The sequence below is a fragment of the Brassica rapa genome, chromosome A06 (genome assembly GCF_000309985.2).
Source record: "Brassica rapa cultivar Chiifu-401-42 chromosome A06, CAAS_Brap_v3.01, whole genome shotgun sequence".
NCBI classification, from domain to species: domain Eukaryota; kingdom Viridiplantae; phylum Streptophyta; class Magnoliopsida; order Brassicales; family Brassicaceae; genus Brassica; species Brassica rapa.
In genome coordinates, this window is record NC_024800.2 from 15,030,944 (window position 1) to 15,051,312 (window position 20,369).

At 42.2% G+C, this 20,369-nt stretch overlaps 3 protein-coding genes across 3 annotated transcripts; 2 read left to right on the forward strand and 1 right to left on the reverse strand.

Moving 5' to 3' along the window:
- The first annotated feature begins 271 nt into the window (after positions 1-271).
- On the forward strand, positions 272-3,280 carry LOC103841566 (meiosis-specific protein ASY2-like). The gene is made up of 4 exons (XM_009118121.1): positions 272-902; positions 958-1,092; positions 1,181-2,022; positions 2,114-3,280. Exons 1-4 carry the CDS (start codon positions 272-274, stop codon positions 3,278-3,280), a joined length of 2,775 nt encoding a protein of 924 aa, XP_009116369.1.
- Positions 3,281-5,038: 1,758 nt separating this feature from the next.
- On the reverse strand, positions 5,039-6,226 carry LOC117126096. Its single transcript, XM_033273485.1, has one exon. The coding sequence runs from the start codon at positions 6,224-6,226 to the stop codon at positions 5,039-5,041; it is 1,188 nt and encodes a 395-aa protein (XP_033129376.1).
- Positions 6,227-17,951: 11,725 nt separating this feature from the next.
- Positions 17,952-20,063, forward strand: LOC103841595 (pollen receptor-like kinase 3). The gene is made up of 2 exons (XM_009118150.3): positions 17,952-19,266; positions 19,495-20,063. Exons 1-2 carry the CDS (start codon positions 17,952-17,954, stop codon positions 20,061-20,063), a joined length of 1,884 nt encoding a protein of 627 aa, XP_009116398.2.
- The last annotated feature ends 306 nt before the right edge of the window (positions 20,064-20,369 follow it).

Here is a 20,369-nt window from a genome sequence, read left to right on the forward strand (position 1 = left end):
GCGGGAGGTTGTCTTGTAAACAAAAAGGGAAAGAAGTCGCAACCGTTTCCAGCCCATCGAGAGGTGTGAGCGAGGTACCGCTCGAAGAATTCGACAGGATTCATCACGAAGCGATGATGGACACCTGGAATCTGGACTTATCTCAGCGGATCTTAATTTCCGAGTCTGCGCGTTCATACCGACAGGAAGTAAGAGGAGATCGAGACGAGCCACAGGCTTGCGAGAGAGACGGTTCGGGGGCGCAGGGGATAAAACTCCTCCTGTTAAATTTATGCCGACTTGTTACTACCCCGGGGGCATCTTTGAGGAGCTTCCAGAGATATCTCCCGAGTTCCTGCGCTCTCCTGATGTTAGTGGTCAAGCTTGGGAGAATGTCGAGAAGACTCGATCGACTCCTAACAGCGTGAAGAAACTTCTGAGGGAGCATCACGGGCTCGGGATAACCTTCTTGATTCCCTCAGAGAGTCAAAGGCCTTGGTCGCCACCAATCGGATACCAATGCGTCTACGAATCCTATTTCCGAGACGAGACAAAGCTTTGGTTTCCCATACCTCGCCTGGTTACGTCGTATGCGAGGCGTCGCAATGCAGCGATCAGTCAGTTTTTGAACGGTTCGTGGCGCATTGCGGTTTCTCAAATGATTATGGCTGCTGAAATCGATGTCTCGCTGAGTGTCCGTGCCTTTGAGGAGCTGACATCCATCAGCTCGTTAGATGACGGGCTTCTGTCGATCAAGATGCGTCCAAGCTACAACGTGATTGGGAAGCATCCCAACAAGACGGCAGATTGGCAGAGATCGTACTTCTTTATAAAGTGCGATGACTCCGCCTTCGAAGACCCGCCAGATGAACACTACCGTGTCTTATGGAACACTTTGCTTGGTAGATCATCTTCGTTTGCCTGTATCGTTTCTTCATATACTAATTGTTTTCTGCTTTGTGTATTTTTCTTACGCAGCCGACCATCCGACTTCTCGCGATTATCCGGAAGACTTTCTTTCGAGCGCACGTGCTGTAGCGAGACTTGCTCAAGAAAATTGGGGGAATATTTCTTGGGAGAGGGTCCGCCGCTCTATTGACCGTATTTCTAGAAGTAAGCTTTCCTCTTTCCTTCCCCCATTTTAAGATTGACCGTTTTCTCTTTAATTGACGAACTTGATCCTTCTATGTGCTCTTTGTAGGGGACTGGGACTCGAGCCTCCTTCCTTCAGTTAACAAAAGCAAGAGACGGATTTCGCTTTTTTCTCGGGAAGAACAAGAGAGAATCAACGCGTCGAGAAGAATGAAAGGACTCCCCGACTTGAGTGCTGTAATGGCGATGGAACTCGGTTTGACCCCGACCGAGCCACCATCGTCTTCCAATCCGTTGGTGGCTAGCGACGTGAATCCTGCGAGCCTTGGCCATCACGACTCCTCGTCTGTCGCTGCTGTTGTTGCTCCCAAGAAAAAGAGCAAAAAGAGGTCTCGCGACGCACCTTCCGTTGGGGATGGTCTCGAAGCTCTTCCGGAGGAAGGCGACGACCCGGAGGTTGCGGAGCCGTCTTCAAGCAAGAAGAAGGAAAGGAAGCAACTGCCTTCGGAAGGGGATATTGAGAGCCGAGAAGTCGAGGCGGCTCGCCCTTCTGTTTTACTTCCTCTGGTCGACGAGGGTTCTCCCAACTTGGCCTTAGCGGATGATCCTCAGAACATCTCTCCCGAAGCTCCGCTACAAAGGAAGAAGTCGAAGCGTTCAGATGGTCAAGGAATGATCGGTCGCCAAGCTCCATCTGTTGCTTCGCCGAGTCGCGAGGCGTCGGTTCCCGGTTCATCGTCTGGCGGCGTTCCGGCTGTTAGGAAGACCCCGAGGGTCGACTTTCCAGATCGTGTTTTGTTCGACTATGATGGACCGACTCCGCTTATCTACTCTCCGCAGCGATGTACAGAGCTAGTCAGTCAGATCAAATGCGGTCCAAAACCTTTCCCGCCGGTTGCTGACTTGATTTTTAAGGACGAGTATATCGACTCTGCTTGCACTAAACTGTTGGTAAGTATTTCATCAGATTCTTTCATCTTCTTTTCCGCATTATCTGTTTTTCTTTCTCCTTACTCAAATGTTCTGGTTCTGTGTCTCGTAGAGCGATGGAGTCTCGAACTTTGTCATCGAGAAATATGACTCTGCGCTGAAAGAAGCTCTTGCCGAGTCTGAAGAGCTGAAGAAGAAAGTCTTGCGCAAGAGTAGACTTCTCCGTCGTAGAAGGGCGGAATGGCAAGAGAAGTTCGAGAGGATGGCGGTGAAGCGAGATCGTGCGGTCGCTCGGAGGAAGGCCCACCAGAAACGAGCTGACGCAGCCGAGGAGGAGCTTTCCGTTGCTCGCTCCTCTATTGAAATTTTGGAGCGTCGAAAGGGGGAGCTTATGGAGGATTTGGGGGTGAAGACTGCGCAGTATAAGAAAGAGTTGGACCGTCTTAGGGATTCGCGTGTTTACGAGGTCACGAAAGAGAGGGTGAGGGTTGAGACCGAAATGATCGCGAAATCCAACAAGCATTTTGCCAACTTGCGCGAATGGTGGACTCGCTACGGGCCTTTCGACACGGCGCAGTTACTTCAGAGTCAAGCGTTTGGGACTAAGAACTGTCTCGAGGCTCTAAGGGCCGGCGGTCGCGACATTCCGCAGGAGACCATCGATATGTTCGTCGCCCGCGAGAAGCAGTTCGAAGAAGAAGCCACGAAGCTCAACCCGGGCGAGATTCCTGCGGGCGACTTGGCTCTCTCCCCACTTCGGCTTGATTACCAGTTTGTCGATATGCGAGCCTTCGTGGGTCTTGATCCGCATGGATCCAACGCTGACTTGATTGATCCGCAGGCTGCCTCGGTACTCCGGAGTTCCGCTAATCCTTCTGCAGCCTCGACTGCTCCGTCTCATTCCGAGGGGGAAGAATCATTGAGAACTGACGCGCCGGCTCGCTCTTCTGATGTTGCTTGCCAAGGATCCAAACCTGCTGAGGGCGCAGTCGATAAAGAGGTTCTTGACATTTCCGATTCTTCTGCCTCGAACCCTGAAGGCAACCAGGGCGACAAGTCGGACAACGATGTCGGCGAGGAGGTTAGCAAGGAACCTATTGGGGAGACGACTGATCCCGTGACTCGCCTTTCGGAGAGCCAGCCTGAGGTTAATGAAGATGGAGCGTCGACTCGGAGCGAGGATGCTAATGCGAGTCAGTTGGTGCATGCTGATCTTTCTGAGCCGTCTCTCGACGGTGGAAGCCTCGTGCAGGAGCAGATCGAAAACCCAGGAGAATAACTCTGTTGTCTTATCTTTTTCCTTTTGTTGCTTTGATGTTTATGACTTGACCCATTGTGGCCTTTTGCTTAAGACTTTATCTTTTATTATGCACTTGTTTCCATTCTCGCATCAATTTTCGTTTCTTCGATATATCTTGAGGTTGCGAGAAGGCATAAACTTCGTGCTGACTTTTTTAGGAAAACCCGGTAGTCGTCTTACTAGTCAATGCTTGGAAAGTGCTTGATTTGCTTTGTACCGAGACAAAGTTCATAGTTTACTTTTTACGTTGTCTCGTGCAAGCTGATAAACCGTTGTTTCTTAATCGAATGTTCGTTTGACTGCTTTCAAGTTCCTTCGCTCGATGTCTTTATCTATATTGATTAGATAGAAGTCGAATTTGGGTAACTCTAGGTCTTAGAACATTTTTAATGGTGACGGTTCTTTAACCCGTTCTCAAAGTAATTCCTAAGTTTTTGGTTGGCCAAACCTTTCTTAGCGAATCATGAGATGGATAAGAGTCATCATTTTGGGAGTATCGGTTTGATACTGTGATACGACCAGATTCCCGTGAGTATGTGTCTGATAAAGGACGCGCTCGACTGTGGGGTGCGAGTACCGGTACATGTGTTTTGAGACGCCTGAGCGAGCTCACGTAGGTATCGCATGAATTGTACGATATCTCGGGGAAATGTGTTTCCTCGGGGAAGTGTTTGGTTTTGTTTTGTTATAGCTGGACCTGTTAAGGCTGCCTACGTACCTCCTTTGGAGAGGATCAAGCCATTCGTAGTTCTTTGTTTTCCGAGTGAAAGTGGCCGGGAGCGCATTCACTCGGTCCGAGTAAAAGTGGCCGGGAGCGCATTCACTCGGTCCGAGTAAAAGTGGCTGAGAGCTCATTTACTCGGGTTTTTTTTTTAGTCGCGTCTTCCTTTAGTTATGGAAGAAACGGAGATGCTTCGAGTTCCAAGCTCTTGGTACCGCTTCGCCCGTCGAAGTCTCGAGACGATAGACGCCGGGCTTTACGACCTCGATGATTTTGTAAGGTCCTTCCTAGTTTGCACCAAGCTTCCCAGCCTTCCATTCTTTGGTGTTTTCGAACACCTTTTGCAGGACCAGATTTCCTAATTCGAGGGGGCGCGACTTAACCTTCTTGTTGTAGTAGCTTTCGATCTAGTGCTGGTAGTTCTGAATACGAAGCAGTGCTTGGTCGCGTCTCTCCTCGATGTCGTCCAAAGCGTCAAGGAGCATGGCTTGATTAAGCTCCACATTATGCGGCATTTTGGAACGACGTAGACTCGTCACGTTTACTTCAGCAGGGGCCATTGCTTCGACTCCATAGGCCATCGAGAAGGGAGTAGCTTTTGTTGCTCTGCGGGTTGTCGTTCTATGGGACCAAAGGACTCCGTCCAGTTCGTCGGCCCAGCATCCTTTTTTCAAGTCGAGTCGCTTCTTGAGTCCGTCGATGATCGTCTTGTTTGTTGACTCGGCTTGACCGTTGCTTTGCGGGTTCCTTGGTGTGGACATGTTGAGTCGAATCCTCCATCTGTCGCAGAACTCCTTGAAGTTGTGGGAGATGAATTGGGACCCATTATCCGTGATTATCTCATAAGGGAGTCCGTGTCTGCAGATGATGTTTTTCCAAACGAACTTCTGCACTTCCTTGTCGGTAATGCTAGCATATGCTTCTGCTTCCACCCATTTAGTGAAGTAATCCGTTAAGACCAGGATGAACCTTTTCTGTCGAGAGCTCGGCATTGGCCCGACGATATCCATTCCCCATCACATGAAGGGGTATGGCGCCGTTAAGTTATGCAATAACTCCGTCGGACTATGGATGGTCGAGGCGTGTCGTTGGCACTTGTCGCATTTCTTGGCGTAAGATTCGCAGTCTGCGTTCATAGTTGGCCAGTAGAAGCCCAGGCTTATCACCTTCAAAGCGAGAGCTCGTCCTCCTGAATGGTTTCCTGCAGCCCCTTCATGTGTTTCAGCCATGACTAGTCTCGTCTCATCTCCAGAGATACACCTAAGGAGTACCTTTGTTGCGGTCCATCGATGGAGCGCCCCATCCAGAACGACATAATGTGCACTTCGTCGTTTGAGTCGTCGTGCTTCCCATTTCTCAGTGGGTAACACTCCGTTGGATAGGTACTCAATGAATTCTGTTCGCCAGTCGTTGAGTAGCTCCTCTGTTGCGCGAGATTCCTCTTCATCGATGTCCATGTCGTCAGTAATATATGCTACTACGGGGAGTTGTTCCGTCTCCGAGCTGATGCTTGACTTCTCGATCCTGTGTATCGGTATTGTCCTTTTCACTTGATCGTGTCGTCTACTTCCGAGGGCTGCGAGGGCATCTGCACACACGTTCTCTCCGCGGGGAACCTTTGTGATCTCAAAGAACTCAAAATCTTGCGTAAGATCTTTAACGAGCGTTAAGTAGGCGTCCATCCTCTCATTTTTGACATCATATTCTCTGAGAAACTGACTTACCACGAGTTGGGAGTCACAATATGCGCTGACTCGTTTATCCTTTACTGCCTTTGCAAGACGAAGGCCTGCAATGAGGGACTCGTATTCGGCTTCACTGTTGGACGCGGCGAAGCCAAAACTGAACGACTGTCGGATTAGCTCACCTGTTGGGGACTGGACCTGTACGCCTGCCCCGGAACCTTTGTTCGTAGATGATCCGTCTACGTGCAGTATCCAATTCAGACTAGGGAGTGTGAGATCTTGTTCTAACTCTGGTGTCAGCTCGATTAAGAAATCAGCGAGAACTTGCGACTTAGCTGCTGTTCGATTCTTGTATACGATGTCGTGTTCACTCAGCTCTACTGCCCATTTGGTCAACCTTCCTGATTGATTGGTGTTTTCCATTACCGTTCGTAGGGGCTGGTTGGAGAGGACCTCGATAGTATGCGACTGGAAATAGGGTCTGAGTTTCCTTGCCGAGGTGATAACAGCAAGAGCCATCTTTTCTAAGGTTGGGTACCTCGTCTCTGGTTATGTCATTCGCTTACTTATGTAGACAATGGGCTTCTGTTCGCTTCGGTCTTCTCGTATAAGGACGCTGCTCACTGCCGAAGAGGTTACGGCAATATAAAAAGATAGGGTATCCCAACCTTTGGGTTTTGACAGAACCGGAGGCGTCGTGAGGTAGTGCTTAAGTTGATTGAACGCTTCTTCGCATCTTTCGTCCCATGCAAAACGTTTATTTCCTCGCAGGAGTTCGTAGAACGGGAGGCATTTGTCTGTCGATCGTGAGATAAACCTGTTAAGTGCTGCGATCCTTCCGGTTAGACGCTGAACCTCGCGGGTGTTCTTCGGACTCGGGAGATCGAGGATTGTTTTTATTTGCTTCGGGTTTGCTTCGATGCCTCGCTGAGTAACAATGTACCCTAAGAATTCTCCTGACGTGACGCCGAAGGTGCACTTCGCTGGATTGAGCTTCATACCGTACGCGTTTAACGTCTTGAAGCAATCTCGCAAATGGTCCAGATGATCCTTGGCATGCAGCGATTTGACCAGCATGTCATCAATGTAAACCTCCATTGTGTTGCCAAGTTTATCGGCGAACATTTTATTGACCAAGCGCTGGTAGGTTGCTCCTGCGTTCTTCAAGCCAAAAGGCATGACCTTGTAGCAGTACGTCCCTCTATCTGTTATGAATGCTGTCTTCTCGCGATCGTGCTCATGCATCATGATTTGGTTATACCCCGAGAAGGCGTCCATGAAAGTCAGCAGTTCGTTACCGGCGGTTGACTCGACCAAGCGATCGATATGCGGGAGGGGATAGCTGTCTTTTGGACATGCCTTGTTCAAATCCGTGAAGTCGACACAGATGCGCCACTTCCCGTTTTTCTTCTTGACGACGACAGGATTAGCTAACCATTCCGGGTATCGTACTTCGGTTATGAATCCGGCGTCGAGCAACCTATCAACTTCTTCATTTACTGCCTTAGACCGTTCGGGTCCGAGCTTACGCCTCTTCTGCCGGATGGGTTTGTACGTTGGGTCAACGTTCAGTTCGTGGGATGTTACCGCAGGATCTATCCCTTTCATATCAGAAGTTTCCCATGCGAATGTTGAAGCGTTTTCTTTAAGGAAAGAGATGATCTGCGACTGCATTTCATCAGAGAGATAGGCGCCTATGCGTGCGATCTTTGATATGTCGGCTTCGTCGATGGGTACTTCGCGAATTTCTTCCTTTTGAGGATAGATTTTATGAATTGGTTTGTTGACCGCGCTGACATGGGAGGTTGACTGTTGTAACTTGACCGCGGCAATAAGCAGCTCTCTCGCAGCCCGTTGATCTCCGCGGATTGTCCGTATTGCGCTATCTTTTCCAGGAAATTTGACGCACTGATGATAAGTAGAGGGAATGGCCTTCATTGAGTGTAGCCATGGTGTTCCAAGGATGGTGTTATACGGTGCCTTAGCCCGGACAACGGAGAACTTAACTGTGCGGGTTACGTCGCCTGCGTAGATTGGGAGATGTATTGTGCCGATCATCTGTTCGGAAGAACCGTTAAACCCCGTGAGAGTACGCGAAGAAGGCTTCATGTCGCGTAGGTCAATCCCCATTTTGTCAAGTGTGTCCCGAAAGATAAGGTCGACCGAACTGCCAGTATCGATGAGGACCTTTGTAACCTGACATTCATCAATTCCAATGTCAATGAGCAACAGATCGTTGTGCGGCATACTAACTCCACGAGTGTCGACCGCCGAGAAAGAGATTTGGTAGTCGGTTTCTACTTGCGAGGTCCACTTTTGCACAAGTGATGGCTTGTCGTCTGTAATCTTTAACTGCTCTCACCGAGTTCCCGCAAGGAGGTAATCCACCCATTATGACGTTGAGGTGGGGGAAGTTCGTAGCCTTCAACAGCTCCTGTTGCGCTTGTCGCTTGGCTTCGAGGCATGGTCGCAAATCTTGTCGCTTGGTCTGACTGAGCTTGGTGCGTAGATCTTCCACTTTAGAGTTGAGATGGTCACGTAGATCTGCGGGTAAGATTCGAGGGTTTGCGGTCGTACTGTCACGTGCAGTCTTCTTCGCTTTAGACTCGTCAAGTGATATCCGAAGATCTGTTATTCGCTTCAAGAATGTCCGCAGATCCTTAGACTGCATTTTATTATTCAACTCTTCGCGTAGTTCTCGTTTTTGTGACGGTACTTCGTCATCGGAGGAATCAGCCTGTTGAGAGAGGATTACTTCTACTCGTCGTCTGTTTTTAGGTGGTTCATCATCGGTTGATTCACCTTCGAGGTTGAGATTGTTGACCGCGGGTCTTTCAGGACTGGTTCTTTCTCCTATCTGAAGGGCTTTTTCTTGAGATTTCTGTGTCTTCTTTTCTTTGTTCTTGCTCCAGCTCTTATTGTTTTTTGGCTTCTGTGGAGATTCGATTTCAATCTTCCCGCTTTCGATGGATTTGAGAAAATGTCCATATAAGACCTTGCCATCCCTCGTATCATGTGATTTGACCTCGTGATAAGAACACCACTTACTTGGTTCGCCTGCAGTTGAGCCTGTTGGTTCGGGGGAACTGGATTTCTTCTGATTGGTATCTCGGTCCCAATGATTCCACCCCTTTTCGCGCACTGTAGTGGCAGATCCCGACGGTTCGCCGTCGTCTATAGCGTTCATGTAGCCTTTCTTCTGGTTAGGCTTGCCTCCTGCTGAATGTTGGCGTGGTTCTTGACGAGTGCCGTTTGTCCGGGCAGGAGTCTGTTTCCTTGCCGTTTCTCTGGCTACCTTGGCTCTGGTGTCTTCCTCCATCCAAATGAAATTGTTGGAACGAGCTATGGCATCCGGCACTGACCTCGTTGGATGTCGATAAAGATCAGCGCGAAAAGGCGACTTGATATGGAGAGTGTTCATCAATGACTCCACAGCTATGTGGTCTGGCACGTCGACTTTCGAGACGATGGATTTGAACTTTTCCATAAAATCCCTTAAGCTCTGCCCGTTCGCGTGGTTGAGGTTCCAAAGATCTGTTGCGGTGGCTTCTTGGCGAGTGAACATGATGTAGTTTTTGAGGAAGGCCGTTGAGAGGTCGTGAAAACTATCAACGGAGTCCTCCTGAAGGCCGGTAAACCAGTTAAGAGCAATACCTTCTAGGGTTTCGACGAAAAGTTGACAAAAGCCGGCGTCTTTTTCCTCGTCAGAAAGATTTGCGCGTCGCATCGCAATGTTGAAGGATGTGACGTGAGCAGAAGGGTCGGATACACCGTCGAAGGTTGGGAGACGGAGCTTTTCCATCTTCCGGAGGCGGACCTTCGTTATCTTTTCGGTGAACGGCGTTCGGAGAGATTCTGCTAGGACTCGCTCGATCTGAGGTGCGGATGTGGTGACGTGATGAATCTTGGAGCTTATATCCAGTACCGACTGTTTCAACGCGGCGAGCTTGTTTATCGTCTGCACGTCAAGAGTTGTGGGAGTTTGAGCGACGTCGTTAACGGCGACATCCTGGTTAGTCGTTTGTGTTGGTGCTGCTTCGGTCGCTCTTTCTGTGCTAAACAGATGTCTTCGGTATTGCACCGTCGAGGCTTCCACGTTTGCGGTGAGGGGGGCTAAAATCTTCGCGAGCGCCGCGATTTGGTCGGTCGTTGCTTTCTGGGCTGCGTCTTGTTGCGCAAGACGTGCCATTATCGTCTCTATTGAAGCGGGTTGGAGTGGTGTCGGAGTCACGGGGAAGGACGCCGGCGTTACTTCGACTGCTTCACGGTCTTCTCCAGAGGAAGAGCCGTCGTTACTCGTCGCCATTATGTCGACGCTACTTTGCTAGCTGCCCCACGGTGGGCGCCAACTTTTTCAACGGGAAACGGTACGGAACGAGAGAACGTTCAGTTTTAAGGTGGTTTTAAGCAAAGACGTCTTATTAATGGTCAGGAGAGTGTTTCGTAGGTTACAAGGAAAGGAAATGCGTAAAGAGAAGGGTGCCGGAGCCTCGAAGGCGTTTCTGGAGAGATTACAACAAGACGAAGCAACAAAGGTAAAAACCCTAATCTAGTCGTCTCAGTGTGTATTAGTGATTTCGGATCCTCTCTTCGTTGCCTTTCCTCTCCCTTTTATAGCTGACCTCACGCTCTCCCGTGACCTAATTTGCGTCGTCGTAATGGGCTTTTAACTCGCTGGGCCGAGAAGCCCACATCGTTATGCCGACTCATTCCCTCGGGGCTAGACCGTTTGAGGCTTCGCTCCGAGTCGTCGTTCTGCTTCATATGGGCTAGGCCATCGGTCTTTTGGGCCTTTAGAGATGGTCGAATCTACCATCTACAGTTCTTGATATGAAGAACAAAATATCAATTGAAGAAAATAAATAAATTGCCCAAGCTTTCTCTTCTTTAGCCTACGCTAAACGTTTAGCAGATATCAAATCCAAGAGGAAATCTCTGTAATCACTTCTCCTGGGTGCTACTCCAAGCTTCTCTCTTTCTTTAAGATAACCTGTCTCTCATACAGATTCTCAGTTACTACAACTGCTTCAGCTATGATTCTGTAGTCCATAAAATTCAGTTTGCAATCTATGGTATTTAGCTCTCCCAAACTGTTGAAAGCATCCATTTCTCTGGAAGATTTACAAAGACCATCGAGAATCAACAGTGCAATAATGGATCCGTTTGATGCTAAAGTTAAGACTGTTTATTATTTTTTTGTCAAGCAAAGTTAGACTTTTTAACCTCACCCACAAGTCTCAGAAGCTGATTTGTTTCAGAACTTCTTCAAAAGCTTCCTATATACACCCAAAGCAAAGAGAAATGAGATATATACCTTTCTGGTGCAAATTAACGAACAGTTTATGAGCATAATTGGAATACTCATCAGACGTTAGAGAAGGTAAGAGAAGCTAAAATCAGGATGAATCTCCTGACCCATCGAAAGAGCTTCTTCTAAAACCCAGAATGCGCTCTGAGCTTTCAACCCAATAGAAGCTTGTCGATGAGAAAGCTACACACGGAGGAATCAAGATTCTTTTGTCAGAATCCCCTCTTCGTTTCTTCCTACTTGTCGTGCAACATCTTTACTTAAGATAAGAGTTTTTTTCCTCGAAATCTCTTCTTCGTTTTTCCTTACTTGAGATTAGAGGGAAGAGACAGAAAACTGATTATAATCATGTATTGAAGAACTCACAGTAAAAGAGTTCCAAACCATAAAAAAAATATTTGTCGCCAAAATTATAATGATGTATTGACATCAGTCCAATGGCATTACCTTGTAATTATTCTACGTACTAAAGGGTAGATTAAAAAGGGATTTGAAAAGTGCTGATAAGTTGACACCTAAGCAAAATGACATAGATGTAAATAAAATACAAATTTAAGATTACTTTTTTATTTTGCCTCTCCTTTAATAATAAGAGGATATTGGATAATTTTGTAAATTTTGAAAGTTACATTTGTGGACTTTGAAAGATTCTGGTTTTATCTATGTAATTTTGTGGGTTTTTTTATAGTATGGATTTGAAGGTTACAATTATGTATTTCATATTATTAAAAGTCATTTAATCATAATTACTCAAATCTTACCTTTTCAATATTTAAAAATAATATTTTAGTATAAGAAACCCTCATGTTTATTCGTCGCGGCTGTTAAGATAAAGTTTACTCTTCTTTTTCTCTAAAGCGGATAAGCTTTCTTCTTCCAGTCTCTATTCTCCAACCGACATCGGTGGGCTACCATACCCACGGCGTCAGTTTGGTTTATGTTGTTTTAATTTCTTCTTTCCTTTCCTTTGCTCTCTTCAGTTTTTTGTTATCAAAACCTGGGTTGTTAGTTTCAGATCTTGATTAGATCGATAGATCTAAAAGTCTTACTTGGATTTGGCTCTTAATTTGGATGCATGCATGTGGGGATCCTTCTAGTCCCTGGTTGTGGTCAGCTTATATGCCGTCTTTGGTCTTGCAGCTCAAGCTCCGCTCTCCTCTTTTCTGAATTTTTATGCGGTTTGCCTTGTCTCGCCTTGGGTGGTGAAGCGTTCGGGTCTAGATGGAGTGCTTATCCTTGATATTGATAGAAACGGTTTAATTGCGGTTGTGAAAGTTTCTTCCGTCTTCATTATACCAGCTTCATTCAGTGGATTTGGAGCTTTGGCTCTTTTACCCTTAGTCGTTGGAAGTCGTTTGGTCAAATCAGGTTCTTACCTTGTCTTCCATGGATTGTTTGATGCATGTCTTGCTCGTGGCTCCTTTCGATGTATGGAGCAATATAATGAGTTCTTGTGTGTTCTTGGTTTAAGCTCAATCAAATCCATCTTTCCATTGTCTTCACCTTGTCATAAGGTGTTATATGTTTATCTGATCTGATTTCTGTATCTTAGGTTTTGATTCAGTTCCCTTATGTTGTTGTTGTTTTAGTCTCCCTTTCTTAGAGGTGTTTTATCCAGGAGAACTTGTTCTTGCTGGCTCTGGGTTCTACAAATGCATTCCACCATGTAATTTCCCTTGCAGTTAATATAATTCTAGTGTTAGAAAAAAAAAACACTAGTGATTCTCCAACAAGAGTTGAGTATTGCAAGTTTGCAACACTTTCACTTGAATTCGCCATAGTGTTTTGAATTTATGTCAGTAGGTTCTTGTATACTTTAAAACCTCTATAAATTAATATTGTTGGGACTTTAAAATTTTATTAATTTAAAAAATTTTCCTTACTTAGATTTCTTATTTTAAGATATATTTATTTTAAGATAAGAAACATATTTATTTTAATTATTATTTTTTGAAATTTGACATTCATATTAATTTTATTATTTTATTCGGTGTATATAATATATATTGCATAGAATTGAAATGTTGTTTTAGATAGAATATTACAAAATCTCATCAAAATAAATTAAGTGTTAAGAAAATATAAAGATAATTCCATTGTGAATATAAAACAAGCCATAAAATTATTGTTCTTACTTATATAAAATAGGTATACATATAGATTATAAATTTATAATTTTAATGGGACCATATATTTACATAGAATTTTCTAAAAATATTATCTTATTATTTTATTGATTTGTGTCAAATTTTGAAACGGTCTAAGTTGGGACCAGCGAAATTTATTAATTTATAGAGATTATTAATTTATCAAGTTTTAATTTATAGAGGTTCTATTGTATTTAGTGTTTAGGTAGGGTAATTTTATTTGAAATTTTCCATAAAATCTTTATAAAATCGCACCGAACTTCCTATAAGTTATAAGCAAGAGAATCATGATGTCACCGTATGAAATCAGAACCAGATTTTCGGGCTCGAGCTGTGAAAGTATCTCCACGCTTTTATCTTACAGCTTGAAGTGCTAGTACGGAAATACTTAAAATTGTTGCACTTTATAGGAGTTTTTGCCAAAACTAACCCACAACTTGATTTTAACCTCAATCATATACCCAAACTTGAATCAAATGCAAAACTAACCTAAAAGCCTTGTGAAATTACAGCTCAGCTCCTTGTGACCAAACAAAAAAACATAAGATATTTTTATGAATATAGCCCTAGTAAGTCGTCTGAGTCGTCTGAGATGTTGGAAGTCGTCTGGACAACTTCAAAATAAGTCTTCTGGTGTAGCTGATCTTAAAAATAATTTATAAATTTTTTTAAAAACATTTTGATAAGCGAAAAATTAAAATCATGTAATTATAAACAGTTTTAAGTGATATAAATTAAAATATAACAAAATTGAATTGTTTTCAACATAGATGAGTGTAGGTAGTAAATCATGGTATTCTTTGGTCTAGGGTTTGGGAACATATGTTATAGTATTGTATGTATTCTTAGGGTTAGATTTTGGAAAGCTTGAATGTTTTTTTGAAAAATTAATTTTTTACTTATACGTATTTATTTTTGTGTATAGTAAACACTTTTGAAGTTTAATTTGATTTTATGAAGTTTTTAGTTAGTTAATTAAGTTAAGGGGTTATGTTTAGGGTCTAGACGACTTACATTTTAGTCGTCTGGTGAAAAAATTAAAACAGACGACTTACATGTAAGTCGTCCAAATATTCCCGCCTAAAATTAAAAAAAAAGTTATTTTCCCGCTTAAATAATTTAAACCAGACGACTTATATGTAAGTTATCTGGGAAGTCTTCTATTTTACTTTCCCACTAAAAATATTTTAATTTTCCGCAAAAAATATTAAAGTCTTCTGGACGACTTACAAGTAAGTCATCTAGTAAGTCGTCTGAATCAAAAATATTTAACCTAATTAGATTTTTTGTCTCCCTATATAAAGAAAAATTTACACATTTTCTCTCTCTCTCCAATGGCTGCAAAAAAATGTAATGTTCTTCATTCTAAAACTCTTCAACCTCTCTCTAATCTCTTTGACTTGAAAACACCAAACTTTATATGAATTTTTCAGTTTTGTCTCATGTATTTCCTACTAATCTATCTCTTTTGCAGGTTTTTAATCAGCTGGTACTCATCTTCCACTAATTTAAAGGTAGATCTATTAATATTAGATATGTATTTTTGTGTGTTCTATAAAGGTAGATTTATCTAATCTTCCACTCATTTTCTCTGTTTTTAAGTCGTTTGAACGTTTTTGGATATGCAGGTTTTTAAGATCTGGATTTGATATGCAAGTTTTTCAGATCTGGAAGACTTCTGAGACGACTTACATGTTAGTCGTCTAAAATATAATGCACTAGACGACTTCCTGGAAGTCGTCTGGACTTCTTGGAAGTCATCTGGACTTCATGGAAGTCTTCTGACGAAGTCTCCCTTTCATAATAGATCTGAGTGTTTTGGTAAGTTTTTATGTCTGATTTTTCTTCATTTGGTAACTTCCTGTTGTATAAAGTTCTTACTTTTTTTTCCAAACTAAAACTCTCCAAACCCACTCTAATCTCTTTGACTTCAAAACACCAAACTTTATATGAATTTTTCAGTTTTGTCTCATGTCTTTCTTATTAATCTATCTTTTTTGCAGGTTTTTAATCTAATGGTACTCATCTTCTACTCATTTAAAGGTAGATTTATTAATTTTATATATGTATTTTTGTGTGTTCTATAAAGATATATTTATCTAATCTTCTACTCATTTTTTCTGTTTTTAAGTCATTTGAATGTTTTTGGATATGCAGATTTTTCAGATCTGGATTTGATATGCAGGTTTTTCAGATCTGGAAGACTTCTCAGACGACTTAACTGTTAGTCATGTAATATATAATGCACTAGACGACTTACAGGAAGTCTTCTAGACTACTTCCATTTTAGTCGTCTGGACTTCCTGGAAGTCGTCTGGACTTCCTGGAAGTTGTCTGGACTTCCTAGAAGGCGTCTGGACTTCCTAGAAGTCGTCTGGACTTCCTGGAAGTCTTCTGACAAAGTCTTCTTCCATATCAAGTGGAGTCCAAGCTTGTCTTTGTAGAAGAATGATCTATAATAGTTTTGTTTGTAGTCTGTTTTGTGAATTGCATGTCTACTCTTTTAGTTGTGAATTTTTTTGTAAAATCAGTAATAATGTTTCCCAAGATGTAATACATGTGCTAACAATGTGTTTACACATTTACAAATCAATGAAATAATAGATTTCAGTAGCCTTTTTCTTATCTTTGGATCTCTCATATGCAATAATAAACTCCAATGGCATTTTTCTCATCTTAAGAAACAAGAATGTTGGTAGCTTCATATTGATACAACATTTTAAGAAGTATTTTAACCCTTCTTCCAACTCGTAACAATAATCATCATTAGTGTATATAACAATAATACTTAAGAGATGGAAACAAACAATAGTAACTAGTCAAGGCATATCATATTTTTTATTTGAAAAACTTAGTCAAATTTAGTAAAACTAAGGGAGAGAACATATTTTGTAAATATGAGTTTTACATATCTTGAAGTTACTTATCACTCTTAAAAATACAAATTATTCAAAAACTAGCGTAGAAGACTTTAAAACTAGCGAAGAAGACTTCCATGGAAGTCTTCTCGGATCAGTTAGAAAATTTAATTAACGTGAGTGTTGGTAACCTCATAAATATCACCAATTAAGTTATAAATTTCATTCAGTAGCCCAAATATTCATTAAGAAACATGAATTAACAAGAAAATTTTTAAAAGTCTATATAGTTTTAGAGAAAATGCAAGTTTATTAAACATTGACACATACGACATCCACGAAAGTCATCTAGTAGACTTCCAGAGAAGTCGTCCATTTAGGTCGACGCGGACGACTTCAATCTAAGTATTCCAGACGACTAAAATATAAGTCGTTTGGTCAACGCAGAGGTTATTTTTGCAATTGACTTTGAAATCTGTTATTTGAGACGACTGAAAATATGTCGTCAACTTTTGTTTGGTTTAAAAAAACTCCAAAAAAGATAGACGACTTACATTTCAGTCGTCATATGTTAGTTTTGCATTTGACTAGATTATTTCAGAAGTTTGACTTTCTTGGACAACTTACATTTCAGTCGTCTCGTGAAAATTAAAATATCAATATTTTTTTAAACTAGACGACTTACAATCAAGTCGTCATAGGTTGGTTTTGCAATTGGAAAAAAAAACTTCAATATTTAATTATACATAGACGACTTACAATTCAGTCGTCCGTCAGACGACTTACTTGTAAGTCGTCCAGGATTTACGAGGTTTGACCAGAATCTCGGAATAAAATCATGTAAGTCCTGTAAGTATGAAGTCCAGGATTTAGGAAGTCCTGTAAGTTGTCTGGACAAACAGATCTGGAAAAAAAACTCGATTTCATACTTTAAATTGGGGAGATAACTTCCTTAGCACACATAAGACTTCTACAAGAACACATAATCTTAAACGAAAGTGACCCACCCAGAATCGTTAGCTTCTTTGACTCTATCAACCATAAAAAATGTAGAATCAAAAACTTGGATTTTTTTAGCTTAATGTGGAGAGAAAGTGAGAGAGATGTTGTGTTTAGTTCATAATAATGGAGAAAGAAGAAGGGTAAATCGATTTTGGGAGCATTAAGAACTTCAAATTGGTTGTTCATGGTGGTTAGGGTATTGATGACAATGACAATCTTGTAATTACTTGAAGATGATGAGGGTGTGAGAGTAAAAATATCAATTTTGAAAAAAAAAAATAAAAAAAATTGATGGCATTTTCGTTAATTATATGAACTTGTGGGGTGAATAAGGCATAACTAATTTCCAAAAAAAAGAGATTAGTTTTGTGTTTGACTTTGAGTTGTAGGTCAATTTTGCAAAAAGCCTCACTTTATAACTGAAAATGGTTATTAAAAATTCATATATAAACTGATTCACATATGAAAATTCATATATATTTGATAAAAAAAAAAATCATGTATAAACTGACTGATGATGCACAAAAAATTAAAAAAAGACACCCGAGAATTGTGGTGGGACGAATGTTAAAACCTTTAGAAACCCATGGTCGTAATAAATTCTCCAAGAAAGTCTCTGGGATCTTAAATTCCTTTTAATTAAAAATGAAGAACCATCTTTAATTTAGAAAATTATTAAAAAGCTATTTTTGGTAAGGAGAAGGCTAAACTTTGCTCGCTAACTCCCCTAAGACAAGAAAAAAATGTCTCCCTTTTTTTATGAACCCTCAAAAACAATGTCTAACATTTTGAACAATAAACAAAATCCAAGCAAAACAACATTCATAGACGAAGAGGCATCACCATACATCATCTTTGTGATAAACTTCTTCAAAAAGAGCAAAACCACAACAACAAAGAACAGCAGCTCCTTTTCTTCTCTTTAACCCATGACTGCTGTTCTATATCTTTGCCTCCTCTGTTTCTCCTTCACCCCGTCTCTGCAACACGTCAGCGAGTCTGAGCCGCTCATGCGGTTCAAAACCTCGGTGAATATAACCAAAGGGGACCTGAATTCATGGAGAACTGGAACCGATCCTTGCAATGGCAAATGGTTTGGGATATACTGCCAAAGGGGTCAAACAATCTCCGGTATTCACATTACCAAGCTCGGTCTCTCTGGGATCATCCATGTCGAGGATCTAAAGGATCTCCCAAACCTAAGGACAATCAGGCTTGACAATAATCTTCTTTCGGGCCCACTCCCTCCTTTCTTCAAGCTCCATGGCCTGAGATCGCTCTTGCTGTCAAACAATAGCTTTTCTGGAGAGATCGCTGCTGATTTCTTCAAGGATATGCTACAACTTAAGCGCGTATTTTTAGATCACAACGATTTCACTGGGAATATTCCCACATCCTTGATGCAACTCACGGGCCTGGAGGAGCTTCACTTGCAAGCCAACCAGTTCTCTGGTGAGATACCTTTGCTTACAGATGGAAACAAGAATCTTAAATTACTCGACCTCTCCAACAATAACCTGGAGGGAGAGATCCCAAAGAGCATAGCAGAAAGAAATATTGTGAAGATGAACTTTCAAGGCAACCAGAAGCTTTGTGGACAGCCGCTGAATATCATTTGCGATGATAAACCACCAGCGTTAGGAAAAAACCCTAACGAAGTCACCGGGAAAGCCGTCTTTATGGTCATACTTTTTCTTTTGATATTCTTGATCCTGGTGGCAATTATAACAAGATGGAAGAAGAAGAGGCAGCCCGAGTTCAGGATGCTCAGCAAGGACCACCTAAGTGACACTGAAAGCGTGGAAGTACGCATGCCAGACTCCGTAAAGAAGCCTGTTGAGGCGAGCAAGAAGCGAAGTAACGCGGACGGATCCTCTAAAAAAGGTTCAACCCATCATGGGAAAAGTGGAGGAGGAGGCGGCATGGGAGACATTATAATGGTAAACAGCGAGAAAGGCTCCTTTGGTTTACCCGATCTCATGAAGGCTGCGGCCGAGGTGCTAGGCAACGGTAGCCTAGGGTCGGCCTATAAGGCCGTCATGGCCAATGGATTATCCGTGGTTGTAAAGCGGATCAGGGATATGAACAAGCTGTCACGTGATGCGTTCGATGTTGAGCTACAACGTTTTGGGAAACTACGACATCCTAACGTTCTTACTCCTTTAGCTTATCATTACCGTCGTGAAGAAAAGCTTGTAGTCTCGGAATACATGCCGAAAAGCAGTCTACTCTACGTTTTGCACGGTACTGCTACATTTTTATTTTTCAATTGATTTAGAATCTATCTTTGCATGAAACTACAGTCTGTAATGGGGTTAATCCTCCGTATTTTGTTTAGTATTTTTAAAATACTATATTTCTAACCAGTATTGTCGCATGGGATATTTATGCAGATTACGCAAATTGATTTTCTTAATGAAAACAAATGAGGTTAATATTGATCCATTTCGAATGTCTATTTCTCAATTTCAGGAGATCGAGGGACTTTTCATTCCGAGCTAACTTGGTCAACAAGGTTGAAGATTATACAAGGAGTCGCACTTGGGATGCAGTTCTTGCATGAAGAGTTTGCGTCCTACGAACTTCCCCATGGAAATCTAAAGTCCAGTAACGTTCTATTAAGTGAAACCTATGAGCCACTGGTCAGTGATTACGCATTCCTCCCACTTCTTCAGCCTGACAACGCCTCGCAGGCGTTATTCGCTTTTAAATCCCCGGAATTCGCTCAAAACCAGCAGGTTTCACCAAAATCTGATGTATATTGCCTCGGAGTAATCCTTTTAGAGATCATGACGGGAAAGTTCCCTTCGCAGTACCTAAACAACGGCAAAGGTGGCACAGATATCATTGAATGGGTGCAATCTTCGGTGGCGCAGCATAAAGAAGAAGAACTTATTGATCCAGAGATATCGAGTAATACTGATTCGTTGCAACAAATGGTAGAATTGCTGCGGATAGGCGCTGTGTGTATTGCAAGTAATCCAGATGACAGGGAAAACATGAAAGAAATTGTTACAAGAATAGAACGAATAACGATTTGACGAGATTTTAAAGAGAAAGTAAAAAGCATGTTTATATAAATAGGAATGAAGATACTTTTATTCTTAACGACAAAAATCATATTTATCTGTTCATTAGGAAGAGGCCAAGAGAATACCACCTTTTTCTTCCTTTTTTTTGTCTCATAGAACTTTTTCCCCCTTTTTTTGTTAGGAGACTAAAATCGTATTAGTCGTTTATTTTTGCTTTATTTTTCAAGGAACATTGTTGTTTATAAATCCATGTTTTGTGTTTATACAATGAATTTTTACCAGTACATGTCTAATTTTTTTTTCAATCTATACACA